The sequence below is a fragment of the Lissotriton helveticus genome, chromosome 5_1 (genome assembly GCF_964261635.1).
Source record: "Lissotriton helveticus chromosome 5_1, aLisHel1.1, whole genome shotgun sequence".
NCBI lineage: Eukaryota > Metazoa > Chordata > Amphibia > Caudata > Salamandridae > Lissotriton > Lissotriton helveticus.
In genome coordinates this window covers 1,538,734,583-1,538,758,734 of record NC_136065.1, presented here as the reverse complement: position 1 = coordinate 1,538,758,734, position 24,152 = coordinate 1,538,734,583, and the positions used below count along the sequence as shown (strand labels likewise).

General features: G+C 46.7%; 1 protein-coding gene across 2 annotated transcripts in view; it reads right to left on the bottom strand.

Annotated features, from left to right (window-relative positions):
* The window catches only part of NUCKS1 (nuclear casein kinase and cyclin dependent kinase substrate 1), a 74,855-nt gene that overhangs the window by 26,141 nt on the left and 24,562 nt on the right, over positions 1 to 24,152 (bottom strand). The window contains exons 2-7 of one of the 2 annotated variants that reach the window (XM_078644599.1): positions 14,600 to 14,643; positions 10,634 to 10,727; positions 10,438 to 10,496; positions 9,602 to 9,754; positions 9,266 to 9,412; positions 8,879 to 9,028 (exon numbers count right to left, since the gene is read on the bottom strand). In XM_078644599.1, the coding sequence (XP_078500725.1) occupies positions 8,879 to 9,028; positions 9,266 to 9,412; positions 9,602 to 9,754; positions 10,438 to 10,496; positions 10,634 to 10,727; positions 14,600 to 14,643 (647 nt within the window). The remainder of the gene's footprint in view (positions 1 to 8,878; positions 9,029 to 9,265; positions 9,413 to 9,601; positions 9,755 to 10,437; positions 10,497 to 10,633; positions 10,728 to 14,599; positions 14,644 to 24,152) is intronic. The other variant, XM_078644600.1, reaches the window with a different exon arrangement.

Sequence of the window (24,152 nt, the reverse complement as noted above, 5' to 3'; positions counted from 1 at the left end):
ATTTGATGGCTGTATCTGCTGAGCAGATCCGCCATCTGATTGTCCTTGCCCGGGAGGTGTTCTGCCATGAGGAAAATGTTCCTCTGAATGGCCCACTTCCACATGCTCTGAGCCAGATGAGACAGCTGTGGCGAGTGTGTGCCCCCCTGCTTTTGAATGTAGTACATCGCGGTCATGTTGTCCGTCCGGACTAACACTACCTTGTTGCACAGATGTACATTGAAGGACTTGAGCGCCATGAAGATTGCCATCAGTTCCAGATAGTTGATGTGCATCTTTTGTTGCTGCATCGTCCATAGTCCCTGCACTGTGTAAGTGAGCAGGTGAGCTCCCCTGGAGAGATGCGTCCGTTGTCAGGATAATCTGTGGCACTGGGTCCTGGAACAGTCGGCCCTTGCAAAGGTTGTGTGGAGTCCACCAATGCAGAGAGTCGTATGCCCGACTGGTAACCAACACTAGGTCTGTCAATTGTCCCTGAGCCTGTGTCCACTGATTTGCTAAGCACTCCTGGAGCGGACGCATATGTAAACGTGCGTGAGGGACTATGAAGATGCAGGAGGCCATCATGCCAATCAACTGCATAAACACTCTCGCTGGAAGCGAGTGTTGTGGTTTGAACTTTTGGATTAGAGACTGCATGCTGTCTATCCTGACTTGGTTTGGCTGAGCCATGGCCGTCAGGGTATTGATCGTCGCACCTAGAAACTGCCGGACATGTGCCAGTTGAAGATGCGACTTTGGGTAGTTCAACGAGAAGCCCAGATCGTGAAGGAGGTGAATGGTAGTCGACATGTCCGCGGCGCACTGTTGTTCCAACTTGGCTTGAACGAGCCAGTCGTCCAGGTAGGGGTAGACATGGATGTTCTGCCTCCTGAGGTGCGCCGCTACCGTCGCCAGACACTTGGTAAACACTCTTGGGGCTGTGGTCACTCCGAAGGGTAGGACCTTGAACTGATAATGCTTGCCGTGGATAGTGAACCTGAGGTATTTTCTGTGGGACGGGTGTAGTGGAATGTGGAAATAAGCATCCTTGAGGTCTAAGGTTGCTAAGAAGTCCCCTTGGTTTAACAAGGGAAGAATCTGTTGCAGTGTAAGCATATGGAAATGTTCTGACAGTATATACAGGTTGAGGGGACGCAGATCCAGAATGGGTCTGAGAGATCCGTCCTTCTTTGGAATAAGGAAGTACAGGGAATACACCCCCGTGCCTTCCTCCTCCACTGGCACGAGCTCGATTGCGCCTTTTTGCAGCATCACCACTACTTCCTGCTGCAATAAGTGCAAATGCTCTGCGGACATAGGCCGTTGCCTTGGTGGAATGTTGGGTGGAGTGGACTTTAACTCTAGACAATAACCGTACTGGACAAGTTGTCGTACCCACCTGTCTGTGGTGATGTTTGTCCAGACTGGCAGGAACTGCTGGAGTCTCCCCCCGACAGGTGTTAAATGGTCGGGGGGCAGTGACAGAGTCACTGTTTGTTTGGGGCAGAGGAGCGGGAATTGTTGTTTCCTCTGCCACGCCCTCTGGTGCTGTTTCCTCGATAACCCCCTTTGTTCTGCTTGGGGTACGAGGACTGTGCTCCACCTCTGGAGAACTGTGACTGTTGACCCATCTGTCCTCTGGTGACTCCACGTGCACCTGAGCGACGAAAAGTGTTGCCCCGGAACTGTTGTGATTGTAGGGCCCCCATAGACTTAGCAGTTTCGTTGTCTTTCTTAATCTTTGAGGGTGGTGTCAACATCAGGACCAAACAGTCTATCAGGATTGACGGGCTGATTGAGTATGGTTGTTTGAATGTCCGGTTTAAACCCCGATATGCGGAGCCATGCCTGTCGCCACAGCATGACGCTAGTGTTAATAGCCCTAGCTGCTGTGTCTGCGGCATCAAGTGCACACTTTATGGCTGCGTTAGAGATTAGTTTGCCCTCCTCTATAAGCAGTTTGGTAGCCTCTTGAAACTGCGGAGGCAGGTGTTGTAAAACTTGCTCGAGGGTGTCGTAATGCGCCCTATCATAACGTGCCAATAGTGCCTGTGTATTGGCAATACGCCAGAAATTGGCAGCCTGCGCAGCTACCCTTTTGCCCCCTGCCTCCAGCACTTTTGACTCCTTGTCCGGGGGAGGAGCTTCACCCGTCGTTTGGGAGTTCGCCCTTTTGCGGGCATTTGCGACCACAAGGGAATGTATGCAGGGTCTGCAGGGGCTGGTCTGTACTTCTTCTCGATGCGTGGATTGACCACCCTCGCCCTGGTTGGTTCTTTAAAGATGTCCGCAGCATGCTTAAGGACCCCTTTGAGCATAGGCAGTGTCTTTACTGTCCTTTCAGAGACTGAAAAGTGTCAAATAGAAAGTCTTCTTCTACTGGGTCAGCATGCATGTCCACATCATGATTAGCAGCTGCCCGTTCAATGAGTGCATGAAAACCTGCAGAATCTTCTGTTGGGGATGCACGTGCACTGAAAGGCTGTGGGTCCTGCCCCACATTCTGGGTGCCTTGGTCACCTATGTCGTCATAGGAATCTTGCTGTGCATCGGGTTCATTGACGGGGAAAGTGTATTGGTCATCTTCTCCATATCCCTCACCCTCAGAGTGGTCTGGGGAAGGTGTTGGGCTCCTTCTAGGAGGAGGCTGTATAGGTTCTATCAGGGCTGAAGCGTCCTGAGCAAGCTTTTTCTTCTTCAGTGGGATAACATAGGAGTCCACTGGTTGTGAAGTGATCTTTCTTTTGTAAAGGGTCAATTTGCCCGTGTCTGCGTCGATAAAACGCTCAGAATCTTCTCCTGAGTCGAGTAGTCGACCTGTTAGTGCTCCAGACGTTGACGATTCCGATGTCTTTGGCGCCGTTTTTGGCGTAAAGGCCTTCGGTGCCTCCTTTGGCGGCAGAAGGAAGAGAAGTCTACCAGCAGGCTTCGCCGGCAAGTCCATCGGCTTCTGGTGCGATGGCATCGGAGCCGACGTCGCAGATGCCTTCTCCCGAATTCTCTGTAGTGAAGCGGCGATGGGGGACGCGTCACTCACAGCGGCACTTGGCGCCGACGAGGAGGCCTTCACCTTGCCTTCGGATCCGACGTCTTGTTGGCCCTTCTGAGTCTTAGACGTTGATGCTGCAGCCGTAGACAGAGTCCTTGGACCGATGTGTTGAGCTTCCAGCTTTCGATCCGTGTGATTTTGCCGGCTCCGTCTCCACCACGCGTCCGACTAACGACGTCCCAGTCGGAACCGGAGTCTTGTCGCTGGCTTTGGCGGGCTTTGAAGGTGTCGCACCGGTCGACCCGTGCCGAACTCCCTTCTTAGAGGAAACCTCTTCTGTCGACGATGTCGACACTGTCGAATCGACAGTTTTCTTCGACTTCTGTGGACCGGAGGCCGACGGAGTCGATGAGGCAGCAGGTTTTGGTGGAACGGCCGCCATCTTAGGGACGCTCGAATCCGTAAGTTTCGGTTTCGTTTTCGGGTCGGCCATTTTAGGTGTAGTCAATACCGTTGGTTTCAGTTTCGGTTTCGATACGGGCAGCACAGCAAGTATGTCCGTGGCCGGGCCTGAAGGCGGGGCCGTGGCTTGCGGTACGGGGTCTTGGGTAAGGCCGACTGGCGATCCCGTGACCCGAGCCTGATCCGCATAACCTTCGGGGCATAGCTCATCACCTGAGCTATCTTCCGCGGCCCCATAAACTTCTTCGACGTCCCCTACCTCGTCGACGTATTCAAGGCCTTGACCCACGACTCCATCGTCGTCTTCCGGATCTGCCTCGATGTCCGTCGCGGGCGGTGAAATTTGAAGATGATGGCTCTGGCCCTCCTCTTCTTGGTCGCCGAAGATGTTTTCTGGATCCGGGGCCGCTTGTCTGGCCTCAAGGCGCACCGCGCGCCGAAGCTTGAGTGTCTTCTTTGACCTGAATCTGGAGCAGGCCATGCAGTTGTCCTCGTTGTGGTCCGGCGAGAGGCACTTGTTACAGACCGGGTGCACATCGATATGTGGGTATTTCGACCCACAGACGGGACAGTATTTAAACGGGCTCCGCTCCATGCTGAAAAGTAGCGGTCGTGTTGCGATGAGAAGGCCTCGATGTCCGAAGAGTGATACGACTCCGTAGATTCCGACTCAAAGAGACGGAAGAACTCGAGACCGTGCGCAAACAATACCGACGCAATGAATGTAAGGCCTTTTGGCCGTAAAAAAGCTAGTTTTTGGTCATTCCAAAACACGACAAGCCGCTGGACTACTGTCCTTCCTATAGGACAATCTCATTACTGAATATGCTGGCCAAGGTAATAGAAACCAGACTTAACGGAGTGATAACATCCACAATTCACGCCCGATCAATCGGGTTGTATGCCCCATAAAAGTGTCAGGCTTAATTATAGTCTGTATGGTGTACTACATATTACCAATGAAGATGCAGTGCTCATGTCGTTGGACGCCCGTATGACGTTTAGTAGCATTGAGTGGGCATCCTTGTTTGCGGTTCTGGAAAGCTTTGGATTTGGCCCACGGTTCTGTGCCTGGATTTGGCTACTGTACACAAACCCTCTGGCCAGGGTACGAGTGAACGGGGTGCGCTAGATCCCCTGGCGGAGTGGGTTATGGGAGAACTACTGATCAGTATAATAAAAAGGGGAGGGCAGGGGCAGCAGGGGGAGTGGGGAGTGGGAGATTGCTATATGCCGATGGCATGGTGTTATATGCCACAAAACCCTAGTCTTCAATTAATTGCATACTTCCTATATTCCAATTCGTCTGCAGTTACTATGACTATCGGATAAACTGGGATAAGCCCCTTTTGTTTGTGTTGGCCTGGCCCACTTTGACCCTGCCATCTAGTAGAAAAGTTACATTGGAGGACACTGCCAGTCACATTGATGGGAAGAGCTGTCCTGTTTAAAATGATGATGCTCCAGCGCCTCGTGTATATCCTCCAGAACACCCTCTGCACAATACAGTCGGACTTTTTTTAAAGATTGACAACAAAATAAGACAGCTTCTATGGGATGGGGGAAGTTCCAGAGTAGCCCTCCACAAGCTGCAGAGGGGAGTGTTTGAGGGAGGACTAGCAATTCCCGACATCAGGAAGTACTACTTGGCAGCATAGATGGCCACAATTAATGACTGGGTGTTGGCAGGGCGAGAAAAACCTACCTATAGGGTTGACCACTTAATGGGGCGGAGGGGGTACCCTGAAGCACTTTACCGTATAAAAATAGAACACAGCTTACAGACGCACACACAAACAACAGTGCGCATATGGAGGGAAAAGACTAAATTCTTGGGCTGGGAGGGCAGATTAACTGAAGGGTTTCTGTTAGAGGATTGACTACTTAGGAGTCGTTTGGTGAGGACAAACAATTGTGGGGTTCGCTGACATGCAAGCGAAATAGCAAATGCTCGATTCGGAATCAGATATTTGCAACTAAAGCATACATTGCAAACCCATATCCCGGTGGGCTAACAGATACCGGAACACACACCGCTCAAGTATAGGGTGTTATATCCGATCCTGGAGAAGACCACTTCCCTCTGACAAAAAAAGAAAAACAACAATACCCCTGACCCCCTTGGGGCACTCTGGGAAGCTGAAGTAGGCATCCTAGAAGAGGACGACTGGGCAAATGCAATACAGAGTCCACGAGAGGTAGCTACGAGAGCACATTTTCACCATATACAACTCCGAATTCTGCACAGATAATACACCTCTAGAGCACTGCTACACCAAATGGGCCGTACCTACACTGACAATTGCACAAGGGGCTGTGGGGAGGTGGGCACCTTTTTTTCACATACTTTGGGCCGGCCCCTGAATCCAACAGTACTGGAATAGGATAACACTGGTGATGTCTGGGGTGATGGATGGCATATATGGTGTGTGATGGGAAACTCCATGGAAATACACAAGGATAAGGTGAATGATAGCAGTTATGTAGCCAAAAGGAATATTGCCTGGGTGTGGGGAGCGCGACAACCCCCAGGGGTCAAGGAATGGGAGGCGGACCTCGATTGGTGCTGTGCAACTGAAAAAGTGTTGTACCAAAGCCGTGGGTACCAGAGGAAGTGGGGCATGGTATGGGGCAGTTGGGTGGAATATAGAGAGACCTGAAATACTACAACTGAGTGGCGTTTTGGTAGAGGATGTCATGTAAAACCTCAGATGCAATGGCCTGTCACCGGGATTGAAATCACTTGTGTTGTAATGAAAGGATTATTTTAACCATGAGTGATCAACCTGATATACTCGCTGGAAATAACCGGATGATTCTGTATATCTGTGGTGTGTTGCTGAGCATTTGTTCAATTAAATTAATTTTTTAAAATAAAAAATAGTAATGCCTTTGTGCCCGTATTGTAGAGGAAGCATGTCTGGTGCTGGCGGCAGACGGGCTTGTTGTTCACTCTACATCGCAGGCCTCCTCTTAACCGCATCAATGCGGCGGCTTTTCTCGCTGTACGCGGCAATTTTAAAATTACCGCGTTACATGACGAGCTCAGCTCGTCATGTGCGCACGGCAGGTTACGCTCATGACGAGCTGAGCTCGTCATCAGCCCCAAAGGGGTTGAAGAGTGGTCATCGAATTTCATGGTCAACTTCAGTGCAACCGAACCCAAAAACTGGTTTTAAGGAGGATAAATCGCCGTCCTATAACAAGTTTTCCCAGCAAAGTAAACAGCGGGCCAGAGAGACAACTAATCAATGACAAGTAAGAAAAGACAAATTTCTTAGAACACGGCACTAAAGATGTGGAATTTCCGTCATTGGCAGTGCAGCTGAACCACCCCACACCCAATCTCACTTCCTGAGTATCACAGGCGATGGCTACCACTTGCAGAAACATCTGCTTGTGTAAAATGACAGGACAGTGACTGAGTGAGTCAGGAGGAGTGAAGAATTTGATTTGTACGTAGCGCTTGCAGTCAATCTGGCCGATTCATAAAGCAGCAAATATCACCTGCTGATATGCCTGAATCCTATAATTCATTCTGCGGACTGAAAGAAAGCAGGACAGAAGAAAAGGAGGAATGAAAAGAAAAGTAATAAGTAATAATAGAAAGGAAGAAGACGAACACTGAAAGAAGAATAATAGGAATACATGTGCAGTTTTCGGCCACATGCATTTAAAATCATGCTGTAAAAATACCATTTTGCTCTATTTGCAAATTTTCTTTGAGGAGTCGATTCCCACTGGCCTTCCTAGGAAAGGTCAGGATTGCTTGCTTTCCTCTGCCATTTGCTGCACAATGGCTCAAAGTGGGGAGTATTTTATTGTTCTGCCTACTCCCTGGGTCCTCACAAAGACAGAATACGATGGACTTTGCCAGCCTCATATTGCGATATCCTTTAAAAGACATCCCTCGTGAGTGATGGACTTCACTCTAGTTCCATTGACCTCTCAGACAATTGTATCATGCAATCAATTAAACACAAGGCAGTCTGCTTCTGATATAGGGTGCCATATACATTACATTTTAATTAGGGCACAAGACCGTATGCTTACGAAATAAGCTGAAATGTAGTTACATTTTAATTGTCCGTCTCTGGAGGCATGAATATCCAGGAATCAAAAATAGTTAAAAAAATAAAAATAAAAAGTTTGATTTGGTACGCGCTCCCACAAAATAGGGACCTTTAATGAGCTACAGTAACATCTGTATGTTGAGATTATAATTGTGCCGCACGGATTCCACCACTTAAACTCGCTTTGCTATTTAATTGCCATTCACTTCAACTGTGGGAGACATTAACTTGTGTTTAAATGGGTTTCTCCTACAATAGGCTCTGAACCTCTTTCACCCCCCATCATTTCACCTGGAGCCAATTACATTAACACCCCATATCACCTTTCTAATCTAACGCTTTTATTGGGTGGGTGAGGTTAGTACCATGCACAGCGGGTGCCGTGTGGACGGCTTCTACCACTTTGACTAGATGGCCGGGATTGGGGGAGGGGTGAAACAGGTTGATGATGCATAACACATACCAATAAGGAGTAATGTATGTCGAAGACAGTGACGGACTATGGTAGCATCGCTACCTTTACTATACTAGTGACAACGCGAGTCTGTGTAGCACTGACAAGCCCTTGGGTAGTCTAGAGGACACGCTCTGCAGTGCAGCCATAGCGCCGGGACTCAGTTTGATGACAAAACAAAATGCACTTCTGTACCAGGGGAGTAGGAGACACAGGCAGCCGCCATGTTAAAGATGAATGTTGCCACAGTAAATAAATAGAGCAGAAAGGCGGGCAGCCACCATGTTTCAAGAAAACGCGGCGTGCCGCACTGGTCAACGAAGCAGCTGTGCACCTTTGTTTTATCACACCCGCTGTGTTTCAATTAACGTTTAGTGCAACGGCTGTGAAGCGGGCACCGTGCTGATAAAAAAAGCGATTGCGCTGGAGTCAAGCCCAAAATAACTACAATCCAAAACAAGCAGAGGCAAAAAAAACAAAGCAGTGCACAATAAGTAACTTATAAAAAAAAGAGTAAGAACATATGTAACAGGGGTAGCCTCCATGGAAGGTTCCAAAACAAGTTGGTGTTATTAGTCCCTCCATTTGGACTAATAAGCGTATTCACCAAACAAAAGCAGGCCTTTACAAAAGCAGTAACAGGAACCAATGAAAAAGATGGGAGGTGCTTGAAGCCAACATTGTAAATGCAGGATGTCTTGCAGGGAGAGTGCACTCGCTGCTTAGGTAAGACCTAAAAATTTGTTGGCATACTAACTGGCATAGATTCATCAGATTCAAACAATCTGACAAAAGGCGCAAATATTTTTATAAGGTGTTAAAGTGCTTTCTGCAGAAGAACCCTAGTGGACCCCAAACAAACCACCTCTAACTTTTTTACCCGAGTGGGAAAACTCTGGTTCACCAAAGCACTCTTACCAGTGGCTTTTAGCCGAGGTTTCGGCAACTTCTTTTCTTTCCGCTCTGGTTTAGGTCGCTTCACCACTTTCTTACTCTTCTTCTTAGATCCACCATAATCGCTGTCATCATCATCTTCAATCATGAAGTCATCATCACTGCCAGACTCCTCTGTCATCAAAAAAAGATGCAAGAAAAACAATGGTCAGAGGGCACACAAATGCTAGTTAAGGAAAACAGAACTTAAGTTTTCAGGAAAAGAACGAAGTCTTTCAACATACTAGATAGGATGCTAGCCCAAAATGTACTCTTTCATATTAAGAGTAAGCCCCCATGACTTGGACAAAAGTTGCCTCGCACTCCAACATTAGATTGTTTCATAATGGGTATTTAGCACATTTAACTCACTGTCCAGGAACTGAGCTTCATCGTCCTCTTCCTTCTCTTCACTTCCTGCATCTTCAATTAGCATCTCCCGCTGCTTGGACACTGCTTTGGATGCAGCCTGACGCTGCTGGCGTACTATTTTCTGGTCCTTTTCCTCATCGCTGTCTTCTGGGGTAAAAAAAAAAAATAAATAAATAAATAATATAGAACAAGAGGAGTCCATTACATCTAAAAATGAGAACCCCCTACAGATGTAAAGGAAACCAAGGCTGCTGGCAAAACCCTGCTCTGGCACATGCTGTTCAAATTATACTGGACCTCTATTTACACAGAACCACTTAAGCCTGAAGTGCTCACCTGGGTCAGCCTTTTTTTTAGGCTTGGAGACTGGTTTCTTTACTTTTTCAGGCTTGGCTTTCTTTTCTTTTGTTTTAACCTTCTTAGGGCTCCCATAGTCGCTGTCACCTTTCCCATCACCTGCCAAGTCTTCCTCATCACTGCCAAAATCGTCTGTTAAAGACAGGTAGATGGTTTTGAGTGGCGAGTTTTATGGTGCCGGTAACATTTTTATATAAAAACAAATCCACATTTTAATTGTAAATCACCATGCTACTTGTTAAGAGGTTCCGAGTTCAGAAAAACAAATGGTTGATTACATTTTGTTCACTAAAATTGGTTGCTCCCACAAAATTTAAGTAATTAACAATTTCAAAAAGTACAATTTGCAATAGAAAAGCAGAATACCTTTGCAGGTAGCTACCACCAAGATGCTAGTCTTAAAAAAAAAAGATGAATCAAAGAGAGCTCTGCTTGGTTTATTTTAACTTCCACCAAACTCAATCTTCTGGGATTAAGCCATGGCCTAAAATATATGCACTAGAGACTCCACCAGACAATAGGTCCGGTCACAAATACATGTTCATTGTAGCCATGAGCCAAGACTACATAAGCAGACGTCCACTAAAGCATCTAGCTCAGCCCAACACAATCAGCCCTACCACCGTAGCTCTTTTCACTACGTACTAGTTTCTCAACAGCTGAAGTAGTTATTGGCAGACTAAAACACACGGAATTCTAAAACTCCACAAGTTTTGCTTGTGAAAGCCAAATGAGGCAAAGCTATGTATTGAGCAAGAAAGATTAAGAGGTCAGCAAAAAAAAGTCTCTTGTTTGAGTGATAAATTAAGAAATACCTGCTGAGTTATCTTCCTCCTTGGTCTTCAAATCTTTGTCCTCAGTCTCTGAACCTTCACTGGGAATCAGAAGAACATTTCCAGTTATACATACACAAGCAACTCATGGGTGGCACTGTCCATATTACCAGCATACTTTCCTTACCATCGCAACTTTATTCAAATAAAAAGACTATACAAAGAAGTGAGCTCCTACCTTTCCTCCTTCGAGTTCTTAATGGGCCGCTTCTTATTTTTAGAATCCCGGGCAGATGCTCTGACCTTCTTGGCAGGTGGTGCTGTATCCTCATCTTACAAAACAAAAGTCATATTAAACCATGGACATTCACAATATGAATTGGCAGGTCTAATTCATCTGTTGTCAAGATTAAAGATAACAAGATTGAGAAAAGTGTTTGTGTAAACTATAGGCAATTAGCATTTCTAGGAGTGACAGCAAAACCTCTATTCATTTTCTTAAGTGCAAGCATGGCCACAAACTGTAGTGATGTGCATACTAGTGTATGGAACAACCTTAAATGTATATCAATTCCTATGCACAATGAAAACTTTCCTAGCTAATGTAACGGAAAGTTGAAGTTTTAGTGAGGACACGGATGAAAGGATTATGCTTTCTTTCTTCGTTTACTAACATAACAGCCATATCAACATAAGAAAAACTTAATATCCCATAAACCCATGGAAAATAAAAATCAAAGAAGGTAAAGCCCAGCATCCAAAAGGCATCAGGGAGTGACCTCACCCTGTGACACTCTTACCCTCTTTCTTCCTGAGACAGATGCAGACAGTGAAAGGAGAGATGCTACTCCTTTTCAGAAGTCTCTGTTCCTGCAATATTCAACAGTCCGATTTTAACTCATGTAGACCGCTCAAGTAAAAATACTAATAATGTTACAGCCATTAACGTATGGATCAATGATTCCTACATCCATAACAAGAGCCAATCATTCTGGGTCATCACAATGTATCATTGGGCAGGATAACCCTCGTCTCCGTGTCCTTAATAGAATTGAAACTTTCCATTAAGTTAGCTAGAGATGTTTAATTCTATGCCAAGAGGCGAGGATTATGCTAGTTTAAAGCGTACCCACCAACATAGCTGCAATGGAGGAGACTGGTTTGAAATAAAATTTCTGAAAGGTCAAAACCAAAGACAGGTCCACTTCATTCAAACTATTCTGCAAGTGCGCTCCGATAAAAGCTTTTGAAACCACAGCTCCTACGAAAGAATGTGCCCCAGACACTTTATATCAATCCCGGCTTCTTGCACGACCCATTGAACCCATCTTGCGATGGTCGGGGACAAGAGGTGAATTTGAAAATTTGGCCCTGCTACTGAAACTGGAGGAACGGACGAGCCCGTAAAGGTAAGCGTCCTTGAGGTCTAGCCTGAACATCCAGTCATTGTGTCTCCACAGATCCAGAATAAGATAGATGCCCTTAATTTTGAAGTGACTGAAGACCAACTACTCGTTGAATTCCAGGAGGGTGATCACTGGGCATTGACCCAGTCCCGTTTTTTCCACCAGAACAGATTGCTTAAGAACCCAGAAGGGTGAGGGTAGGATGGAATAACAGCCCCTTGGGTGGGGAGCTCCTGAATCTCCACCTGAATAAGGGTGGTCTCTTGTTGGGAGAAGTAAATAGGGCGTTCAGAAACTTGTTGGAAAGAAGGTAGATAGAATTCTATGTGGAACTCGAACGGTTTGGAGCATCCAGGTGTCGGATGTAAGAGCTCTCCAAATTGTCCATGAAATGGGCCAGACGACCCCTCAAGCGCCTGTGGGAGTAGAGGGGTAGAAACCCTGTGTGTGCTGGTGGAAGTGCCTTCACCCCTTGATCCGTTGTGCGGCACCTAAGTGTCTTGCACACCCTTAAGTTGAGTAGAGGCTTATGAAGCAAGAGGAATCTTCCCACTGCTCTTTGAGAAGGCTGGCCCCCGTTGGAAGCAGGCGATTGTATATGTCACGCTAAGAATCGCCTGTTGCAGATGGCCTAGGCGAAAAACACAAGTATTATAGATCCGCTTGATAGATTATTGGGCCTTATCAAGTGAATTAAATGTAGGCAAACTTTCAGAGTTCCTCGACGAATGGATCAAGGCTGCCCTGTGCTACCTGTTCGGCCTCAGACGTCTCAAGCTCCCAGAGTTTGGGATCTATTTTTATCAGCAATGACCTGCGCCTCTCCATTGAGATGGCACAATTGGCATTACCAAGGAGAGCGATAGCTCCTTGCGCCTAGCTGGATAGCACCTCTAGGGAATGAGTGCCCCTGAAGCCTTAGCATCTTGTCTAATACCTTCCTCAATGGACCCACTATGTCGAGATTACGCCGACATGACCCCTGGGAGCGATCTATAATTTTTTATTTGATCCCTGATAAACTTGGCCAATTTCTGTGTCAATCTCGAGAATGACGGCCATCTTGCAATCCAGAGTAGGGGTTCTTTATCTCCTTATTGAGAGGTTTGCGTAGTCTCTCTTGCCACAGATGTCGCCCGGGTAACATTTCAGAAGAGCAAGGATGCATAAGTTCCTCAGGGTCTAATCGATCGGATTGCGATCTGCAGGGGGATTGGACATCGGTCTCCAGGACCATTCGTTTTGTGGTCCAAGTCCATCGAATCCAGCATGAGATCCATCAGAGGCAGTGGCCCCAGGAACCGTGGGCCCATAAGAGCATCTAGATTGGACATCGGCTGGGGGTTGGAGCATAAGAACCCTTTCTTTAACCTAAAAAACACATCTAGATCCTCCCCTGAAGCCTGTGGGCACTTGAACAGGTTCACAGTAGGGAGAGGGAGCAGGTGGGTAGTGGCCAACAAAGATCTTCTTTCAGTGGGGTGGGTTGTTAAAACATCAGCCATATCCTTTAGTTTCTTCTCCAGGTGGGCCCCTGCGTTTGAGACCACCTTAAGTATGGAGGTGTTTACTGCATCACAAACTGGGAACGTGTGAGTTCTCTTCATAGGAGTAGTCATTATATTCCTCCATGGGGCCTGTGAGACAAGAATGTCTCCAATTTCACAGGAAATATGAGTTATCAGTGGCATCCCATAGGTTAAGAGGGTACTTTTAGCTGGGGGGACCCAGATAATATAGAGGTAGCTGAGCTACAATCCCCAGTAAGGCACTCAAGGTTAAAGACTTTATGGGCCCCAGCAGACACTGCTCACTCTTCGTTATCATTGGGCTCTCACTAGTAAAGAAAATCACCTGGGCAGTGTCTGCCAGAAGAAATGGGAGTTGTAGCTGGCTGTGTAGCTCTGTTTTACACCTCAGGGTGTTATGCTTCAGGCATTAATCGGGTCAACCAACTAAACAGCACTGCGGATGGAGGAGCCCAGTAAGTGGAGGAAGTCCAACGCGATGTTCAATCCGGAGGCATTATTCAGGAGAGTCTTGCGGGGTGCGAGAGACGAGGGATGCGCACCCTCTATTGGTCAGGGTATTGCAGCTCACCGAGCCTATATAAACCGAAAAATGTTGCGAAGAGGACGTGAAAGGAACAACGAAGCGTCTGCTACCAAGTGAACGGTAGCTTGCTGCCGAACCTGTAAGGGGGCAAATACACTGAAAACCACACAATAAATCACATGGAGCAACAAAGGGGATCAGAGTCCCTCTAATTAGCTTGCAAGCAGATGATGTCACTTCCTGATGCCCATTGGATGTTGGACTTGCCTTCTTTGATCTTTATTTCCCCATGGTTTATAGTAAATAACTTTTTCTTTTTAATATGTTGACATGGCTGCTATGTTATTAAACAAAGAAAGAAAAACACAATCTGTGCCTCAAGGTACAGACAGAATTAGAGAAAAACAGAAAACCTGTTTATAGGGCTATGATTGATCGATTTGGATTTCAATTGTGTTTTAAATGTAATAGATTACATGAGCATTAATTACTCGTGACGTTCAAAGATACTGAACCCAGTTTGTCTTGCTGCAAAAGCTTACAATATTACATGGAAAATACAGACCAGGGTAGGACTATAACGACTGGCTATAACATGCACCTATGTTGATCGGTTACATACATATGGAATAAAAAGATTCTGATGAGAAATAGCAAAAGATGCGTCTAGGGAACTTTTCTAGGTACTGACAAAATACAGTAATAAATGTACCTCAACTAATGAGACTTGTATTAACACTTACCATCAGAATCCTGGTACATCGAGTAATCAACCACCTTCCTGTTCCTGTTGAGTGGAAAAAGGTTTTTAAGTTTTACATGCACACAAGACTATTACTGTATCTACAATATTTTAGCGTGGATTTAGTTTTGGTACAGGGTGAGAGATCAAGCAAAAATGCTATTTGGACTTGTGGGACATACAAAGAAATTGATGCAAAAGCAGCAGGTGGAGTGTGTTTATATTTCTTGACCAATAAGTCAACAGCTTTGCTTTCAGTTTCAGCATGCTTCCTCACCATCTCACCACATTTACTAGCAGTGCTGGACATACAAGGTTAATTGCTAAAGAGATTTCGATGATGGGACATATTGCCTGTTACAGCTGAGAATTATGGGGAGAGATATCCTTTTGAATTAACTAAAAGCTTAACCACCAGTAAAATACAATAGAACGGATTTAGATGTCTCCAACGGGCACTCTAATACCGATTGGATTGTGACTGGATTGTTCAAAACACATCTCAACAAAAAGAATGTGTATGTTTTCCATGTAGAAAGTGGGACCCAAGAGGTGGTGTCCTTAAAGGCCCGGTTTAAAATATCTAGTTGTGATTCTAGCAACCATTAAGAAACTCAGACAACAAAAGATGCAGCAAAGTGTAGCCTGACAAAATACCACACTAGAAGATCTATGTAAAGAACAAAGACTAGAAGCAAAACAGTAAATTTGGCATGGTCAGGCTGAATTAGATGGACACTCAACTGAGACCTAACAAATTTGAAGTGTGATGCGGGTTCTATTATGGGGGTTATATGAACGTTAAATGTCCTCCAAATTTAGGCAGATGAATACTTCTTCCATAACTATGTGTCCTAAAAACACAAATCAAACTAATCTACTTCACACCTGAGCAGTGTTCCCAGTAGTAGAATGTGGACAGATCGTGTATCCGTAGTGCAAATTATTTAGATGAGTTTTATAAACTGTAAATAATAATAAAAAATAAAGCATGTCAATAGGTTTGTGCCCTATTTACGTGACTAAAAGCAAAGTCATAAAAAAAATTCACGCTCTCTAGTACATCTTGCAGCCACTCTAGCCACATTGATTTGGATCTCTAGTTTCCTTGGAGGAGACATAGCTCCTTCGCAGTGAATGATATAGGGTTGGATGGAAAAGTGGAGCAAAAACTGGGTGACCTATCAATGTTAAATATTCCGCCAATGCTTCACAGAATAAATCAGTGATAAATCATATCAACGTTAAGACAGCAGACATTTTGGGGACGCTAGTCCCTACCGCAATTATGGATTTATCAAACATCTTAGGCCAACATAATATTTATTCAGTCATTTGTCATAGCGTTTTTTTTTTATTGCAGGGGGGCAGAACCAGGGTGGGGAGCAACACGGAGGGCAGGGAGTGTGGGGGTTGGAGGGTACTTTGACACGACCAACGATGTCCTTATCATAGCCATTTTTAATGGCAGTTGGAGAGCATGGAACACCAACGAAGGATGGCATATGGGGGAAGCCGCAACACTCATGAGGGAGGGAGGAGGTAGGGGGAATCAAGCATGATTAGAGATGAGTGAGGAAGGGCTAAAAGATGCTAAAGAGTGGAATTTGGAAATGTTATTCTAGTGAAGCTCACAGGGCTCAATTTATTTTGTTTTGGTCGGCAGCAGCAATCTGGTGAAGACCAAGGCAGCATAGCATGCAGAAGAATCAACGGCTGAGTGTCTGTAACAAATTAGGTGACAGTGGGAGACAGATAACTGACCTGAGAAACCAGGCAAGCAGAACACTGTATCCCCTCAGAGTTCCTGTTCCCTAATTTACACACTCAACTGCAGCGCCATAGATAGAAAATGGTGGCAAGTGTAATACAACAGAGGTCCCCCTTGAACAGTCATCAACAGTAGTGGGAACCTCAGAAAGACAGACAATGCTGCCATAATTTGAGACCTGTCCCCAGCCCAAAGCTACCCAAATATATGCCCAAACAAGCCAAAAGCATACCAGTGTCAGCCCAAATGCCGCTTAAAGTTACAACTCTCAAATAATGCAAACGCAGCTCAACATTTTTTAAGCAAAATTAGAATTTCTCTTCAATTTCATATAGTGGGAGGAGGTTCCAGGGCAACTATGCACTTGCGGAGGCAAGATCTATCAGGCCACATCCTGAACCCATCCTTGGAAGTTACAAATGACAGGTTAGGTTCATCACCGGGTCTACTAATTGAGATGTGTAACGTCCAAAGCCCCCACTTTTCAAGATTGTTATTCAGGTGTGGGGGACAGGCCAAAAAAGGGTACACTCCATTTTCATACTGCAAAATTTGTTTTAAGGGTACATGGTCTACAGTGGCCCAAGTGGGACCTAAAAAAGGGCACTTAACATGGTAGAGTAAAATGACAGGTGTGGTGTTAAGAGCCCATGCGATAATCAGGGAGTCTGGACCACTGGCATTTTAGATGGCTTCTACATAAAATGAAGGCAAACACAGCAATAAAATGAAACTGGTGGAGAGGGCTGATCTGAAGGATGACATGGGCCACCAAAGGGTCACTGAGGATAGGGTTGTTAACGTTTTTTCAAATGTGTAAATGTTGCACTAAAAACAAATTATAATGTTCAGAAGTATGATTATTGACGGTTTAGTTATGTCATATTTCAGTGAAGCGAAAAATTTAGATAGATGCAGTTTCTGATGTTTTGCTCATCCTGCTCATTTACACCTCCCAATCAAAGCCCCTGTGCGAGTCTACTCTCGCCACATTTTTCGCAGAGCACCGCATAACGGGATACAATTTGTTTGTTTCCTTTGAGAGCATATACCGTGGATTAAACTTACCATTGTGCTCCTGATGTACCTTTCTGAAAGAAACTTCTGTATGAAGTTCCGAATCAAGCTTGCTAGCACACTAAAGGGGTCACTCTTTGAGAACATTTCATATTGTATTTTACATTTCCGGTCTGCTGTTGCTGCAGAAATGGAAGACTCCCGACTACCTTAGAAATGGCTTAACGTTATAAAAATGTAACTAAAGAACTTGCTTTTGATTTGTCTAATGTGTGTTATAGCTAGTCATGCTATGATGAATCAGCGGTTTCACTCATTGTTTGTGGATAAATGGTGTATAAAAACCTTTGGTGTTGGGAAGAGAAATTACTTTTCCTCACATGACTTCTGTTATTGGCAGATTTCCCTTTCCTACAAGAGATGTTGTTGGTTTCTTTGATTCTAACAGTGACAGAGGGGTTTCTCATTCGGCGTAAGATGCGGACTGTTCCATTTATTGGGATAGGATTTAATTTCTAATCTTGTCAGATCCAGAGACCAATATTATGCAGTAAATCCTTTATTGCCAACACTCAGTAGCATATTTAAAATCAACAGAACTCAAGAACATTCCAATGTTAACAAAACTTCTCTGTGACCAGTCCTCTTGCTTCTTTTATTGCTGCTGCTAACTAAGATAAGTTTATTATATTTGTTTTCTCTTGCAAATGGAATGACTACAGTTTACAGATTTTATAATTTATTGTGTGACAATTGAGCAATGAGTTGGAGTCCATGAGGAGTAAGTAGTCTATAGTAGCCTTTTAGGCTGCCAAGCCGTGGGAATATTTGTGGGTGGTTTATCACCTTACGATAGTTTTGGTAACGGTTTGTGATTTAATTGTGTGTACAGGTTTTTACCAAACCTTGTAGTGTGGCTTTTCTGAATTTCAGGTGTTGGGGTAATTAGGACGCACTGTGAACACAGCAGGCCGTACAGCAGTGTCGGAGCGTTGTTGTAATGAAGAAAGATTTGGTCAGGTTTTTCAAGTGGAATAGGTAGCTGTCTAGCAGGTTTGTGTGACGGACTCTTTGGTGAGGTGCCCAGGGGACTGTTTCATTTAGGCATTCTGCATAGTATGCAGGGTTGTGGGGGAGCGTGCAGGAGCAACGTCCAGAACACTGCTACTGGAAAGATGCATTAAACTGACTTTTGATTTTACACAGGAGGAAAAGCAACTATTCATTTAACAAAGACAAAATCGCAATAGTGCGCTTCTGTTGACCTGTATGCGAGCGTTGGAGAATGGTTGAGGCAACAGTCGCCTCGCCTCCCAGTGGCACGCTCAGTCAGCCAGCTGCCATCTTTGAGGAAGTCTAGACTGTTAAACTGCTTGGTTTAATGCGTCTCAGCAATTGGAGTAGGCACTGTCTTATTTCACTAACAGTGCATTTCAGCAGCCACATTTGGGCTTTGATGTGAGTCACTGTTTATTGTGGACATCATTTCATGGGAACGAAACGGACAGGGTTAATCAAATGTTACGGTAGCTTTTAGTGGCAAAAGAATGTCCCTGTTTTAAGTTTGATGAAGACAGTACGGTAGTAGAACACATTAAATTGCTTTTTCAGAGTTTAAAGAGCATTTAATAGTTTTTAAGAATGGAACAATAAGGACAAATACATTTTGGAAACAGAAAAGATCATGGAAGTTTCAAATAGAATGGAAAAGAAATAGGAGGATTTGATTGGTAAGGATAATCCTGGTGAGGAAAAATGTTTCTGGTCCGCCAATGAGGCAGAGTTAAATGTTTGAAAAGGAGGTAAAGTAATACGAAAAAAAGAAACATGTTAACCTTGGTTTGACAAAAAAAGAGGAAATCTGCTGAGATAAAAGAGGATTGCTGTCTGGTGAGTGATGTTGATGCTGAGGGCACACAAGCTGGCATGGGAAAGGCCCAAAAAACGTCAGAGTAAGGGTCCCAAAAGCTGTAAGCATAGAAGGATTTTTAGGTCGAAGGCCTAAAAGGCTGCGCTTGCGCAGTCTTAGGCCGGAGATTTAATGACTCTTAGTAGCGCAGAAGGTCCCGCCTCCCTGCCCTGTCTCTCCTTCATTGGCTGGCTTCCTAAAAGGAGGCCAGCCATTGGAGGAGAGATCCGTCACTCCGATGCAGCCCCGTCCTTTTCGGGGGCGTCATTTTTGATGTTCTTTAGACAGTGACGTTGTCTGTCACTCAGAACTTCAAAACCACGCCCCCAAGTCCGAAAATGGCCGTAGCATTCTAAATGCCATTTTCCCCTGATCGTCTCTGCTAGAAGTCGCTGTTACGAAGCTCTTGAAACGGGTAAGTATGTTGTTGTTTTCGTTTAGATGTAAGCCATGTTTGTTTTTTTAGGCTAATCTTATGTTTCTTTTCTTTTTTCTAGGTCCAACATGACCCGTGGCGTCTCCCTGCAGCGATGTGCACCGCTGTGCACGGAGTGGTTCCGATCCGCGGCTCTTTTGCAGTTTGAGGTAAGCTATCTTTTCTTTTGCACTAATCTTATGGTTTTTTTGTCTTTTAGAGGTCCAACATGGCCCGTGGCGTCTCCCTGCAGCCGTGTGCACCGCTGTGCACGAAGCTGTTCAGACGGGTATGTATGTTGTTGTTGTTTTCGTCTAAAAGTAAGCCATGTTTGTTTTTTTAGGCTAATCTTATGTTTCTTTTCTTTTTTCTAGGTCCAACATGGCCCGTGGCGTCTCCCTGCAGCGATGTGCACGGAGTGGTTCCAATCCGCGGCTCTTTTGCAGTTTGAGGTAAGCTATCTTTTCTTTTGCACTAATCTTATGGTTTTTTGTCTTTTAGAGGTCCAACATGGCCCGTGGCGTCTCCCTGCAGCGATGTGCACGGAGTGGTTCCGATCCGCGGCTCTTTTGCAGTTTGAGGTAAGCTATCTTTTCTTTTGCAATAATCTTATGGTTTTTTGTCTTTTAGAGGTCCAACATGGCCCGTGGCGTCTCCCTGCAGCGATGTGCACGGAGTGGTTCCAATCCGCGGCTCTTTTGCAGTTTGAGGTAAGCTATCTTTTCTTTTGCACTAATCTTATGGTTTTTTGTCTTTTAGAGGTCCAACATGGCCCGTGGCGTCTCCCTGCAGCGATGTGCACGGAGTGGTTCCGATCCGCGGCTCTTTTGCAGTTTGAGGTAAGCTATCTTTTCTTTTGCAATAATCTTATGTTTTTTTTGTCTTTTGTAGGTCCAACATGGCCCATTTTGTTTATTTTGCTAATCTTATGTTTATTGCTTTGTTTTTCAGGTTTAACATGGCCCGTGTCGTCTCCGTGCAGCTGTGTGCTCCGCTGTGCACGAAGTTGTTCCGACGGGTATGTATGCTGCTGTTTTGCTGTTAGAGGTAAGCCATTTTGTTTATTTTGCTAATCTTATGTTTATTTCTTTGTTTTTCAGGTCCAATATGGCCCGTGGCGTCTCCGTGCAGCTGTGTGCACGAAGTGGTTCAGATAGGTATGTATGCTGCTGTTTTGCTGTTAGAGGTAAGCCATTTTGTTCATTTTGCTAATCTTATGTTTATTTCTTTGTTTTTCAAGTCCAATATGGCCTGTGGCGTCTCCGTGCAGCTGTGTGCACTGCTGTGCACGAAGTGGTTCCGACAGGTATGTATGCTGCTGTTTTGCTGTTAGAGGTAGGCCATTTTGTTTATTTTGCTAATCTTATGTTTATTTCTTTGTTTTTCAGGTCCAATATGGCCCGTGGCGTCTCCGTGCAGCTGTGTGCACTGCTGTGCACGAAGTGGTTCAGACAGGTATGTATGCTGCTGTTTTTCAGTTAAGGTAAGGCATTTGGTTTATTTTGCTAATCTTATGTTTATTTCTATCACTCACTGCTGCACTCTCTCCTCAGCCTCTTACTGCACCGTCCCTTCACTCTCTCCTCAGCTCCACTATACCGTCTCTTCACTGTTGCACTCTCCTTAGTCTCTCACTGCACCATCCTTTCACTGCTGCACTCTCTCCTCAGCCTCTCCCTGCACCATCCTTTCACTTATGCACTCTCTCCTCAGCCTCTCCCTCCACTGTCCCTTCACTGATGCACTCTCCTCAGCCTCTCCCTGCACCGTCCCTTCACTGATGCACTCTCTGCTCAGCCCCCCATTGCATTGTCGCCTTAACTGCTGCACTCTCCTCAGCCTCTCCCTGCACCGTCCCTTCACTGATGCACTCTGTTCAGCCCCCCATTGCATCGTCCCTTCACTGATGCACTTTCCTCAGCCTCTCACTGCACCATCCCTTCACTGCTGCACTCTCCTCAACCTCTCACTGCACCATCCCTTCACTGCAGCACTCTCTCCTCAGCCTCTTCCTGCGCCATCGCTTCACTGCTGCACTCTCTGCTCAGCCCCCCATCCAGGCTGCAGCCCTCACTCCTCCACTGCACCATCACTCACTGCTGCACTCTCTCTCAGCCTCTCACGGTACTATCCCTTCACTGCTGCACTCTCTTCAGTCTCTCACTGCACCATCCCTTCACTGCTGCACTCTCTCCTCAGCCTCTCCCTGCACCGTCCCTTCACTGATGCACTCTCTCCACAGCCTCTCCCTGCACCGTCCATTCACTGATGCACTCTCTGCTCAGCCTCTACCTGCACCGTCCATTCACTGATGCACTCTCTGCTCAGCCTCTCCCTGCACCGTCCCTTCACTGACGCACTCTCTGCTCAGCCTCCCATTGCATCGTCCCTTCACTGCTGCACTCCCTTCAGCCTCTCCCTGCACCGTCCCTTCACTCATGCACTCTCTGCTCAGCCCCCCATTGCATCTTCCCTTCACTGGTGCACTCTCCTCAGCCTCTCCCTGCACCGTCCCTTCACTGGTGCACTCTCCTCAGCCTCTCACTGCATTATCCCTTCACTGCTACGCTCTCTCCTCAGTCCCACTGTACAGTCCCTTCACTGCTGCACTCTCTGCTCAGCCCCCCACTGCACCGTCCTTTTAATGCTGCACTCTCCTCAGCCTCTCCCTGCACCGTCCCTTCACTGCTGCACTCTCTCCTCAGCCTCTCCCTGCACCATCCTTTCACTTATGCACTCTCTCCTCAGCCTCTCCCTCCACTGTCCCTTCACTGATGCACTCTCCTCAGCCTCTCCCTGCACCGTCCCTTCACTGATGCACTCTCTGCTCAGCCCCCCATTGCATTGTCGCCTTAACTGCTGCACTCTCCTCAGCCTCTCCCTGCACCGTCCCTTCACTGATGCACTCTGTTCAGCCCCCCATTGCATCGTCCCTTCACTGATGCACTTTCCTCAGCCTCTCACTGCACCATCCCTTCACTGCTGCACTCTCCTCAACCTCTCACTGCACCATCCCTTCACTGCAGCACTCTCTCCTCAGCCTCTTCCTGCGCCATCGCTTCACTGCTGCACTCTCTGCTCAGCCCCCCATCCAGGCTGCAGCCCTCACTCCTCCACTGCACCATCACTCACTGCTGCACTCTCTCTCAGCCTCTCACGGTACTATCCCTTCACTGCTGCACTCTCTTCAGTCTCTCACTGCACCATCCCTTCACTGCTGCACTCTCTCCTCAGCCTCTCCCTGCACCGTCCCTTCACTGATGCACTCTCTCCACAGCCTCTCCCTGCACCGTCCATTCACTGATGCACTCTCTGCTCAGCCTCTACCTGCACCGTCCATTCACTGATGCACTCTCTGCTCAGCCTCTCCCTGCACCGTCCCTTCACTGACGCACTCTCTGCTCAGCCTCCCATTGCATCGTCCCTTCACTGCTGCACTCCCTTCAGCCTCTCCCTGCACCGTCCCTTCACTCATGCACTCTCTGCTCAGCCCCCCATTGCATCTTCCCTTCACTGGTGCACTCTCCTCAGCCTCTCCCTGCACCGTCCCTTCACTGGTGCACTCTCCTCAGCCTCTCACTGCATTATCCCTTCACTGCTACGCTCTCTCCTCAGTCCCACTGTACAGTCCCTTCACTGCTGCACTCTCTGCTCAGCCCCCCACTGCACCGTCCTTTTAATGCTGCACTCTCCTCAGCCTCTCCCTGCACCGTCCCTTCACTGCTGCACTCTCTGCTCAGCCTCTCCCTGCACTGTCCCTTCACTGATGCACTCTCTCCTCAGCCTCTCCCTGCACTGTCCCTTCACTGCTGCACTCTCCTCAGCCTCTCCTTGCACCGTCCCTTCACTGATGCACTCTCTGCTCAGCCCCCATTGCATCGTCCCTTCACTGCTGCACTCTCCTCAGCCTCTCCCTGCACCATCCCTTCACTGACGCACGCTCTGCTCAGCCCCCCATTACATCGTCCCTTCATTGCTGCACTCTCTGCTCAGCCCCCCCATCCAGGCTGCAGCCCTCACTCCTCCACTGCACCATCACTCACTGCAGCACTCTCTCCTCAGCCTCTTACGGTACCGTCCCTTCACTGATGCACTCTCCTCAGCCTCTCACTGATGCACCATCCCTTCACTCTCTCCTCAGCTCCACTATACCGTCCCTTCACTGTTGCACTCTGCACCCTCCCTTCACTGCTGCACTCTCTGCTCAGCCTCTCCCTGCACCGTCCATTCACTGATGCACTCTCTGCTCAGCCTCCCATTGCATCATCCCTTCACTGCTGCACTCTCTGCTCAGCCTCTCCCTTCACCGTCCCTTCACTGGAGCACTCTCCTCAGTCTCTCACTGCACCATCCCTTCACTCTCTCCTCAGCTCCACTATACCGTCTCTTCACTGTTGCACTCTCCTCAGTCTCTCCCTGCACCATCCCTTCACTGACGCACG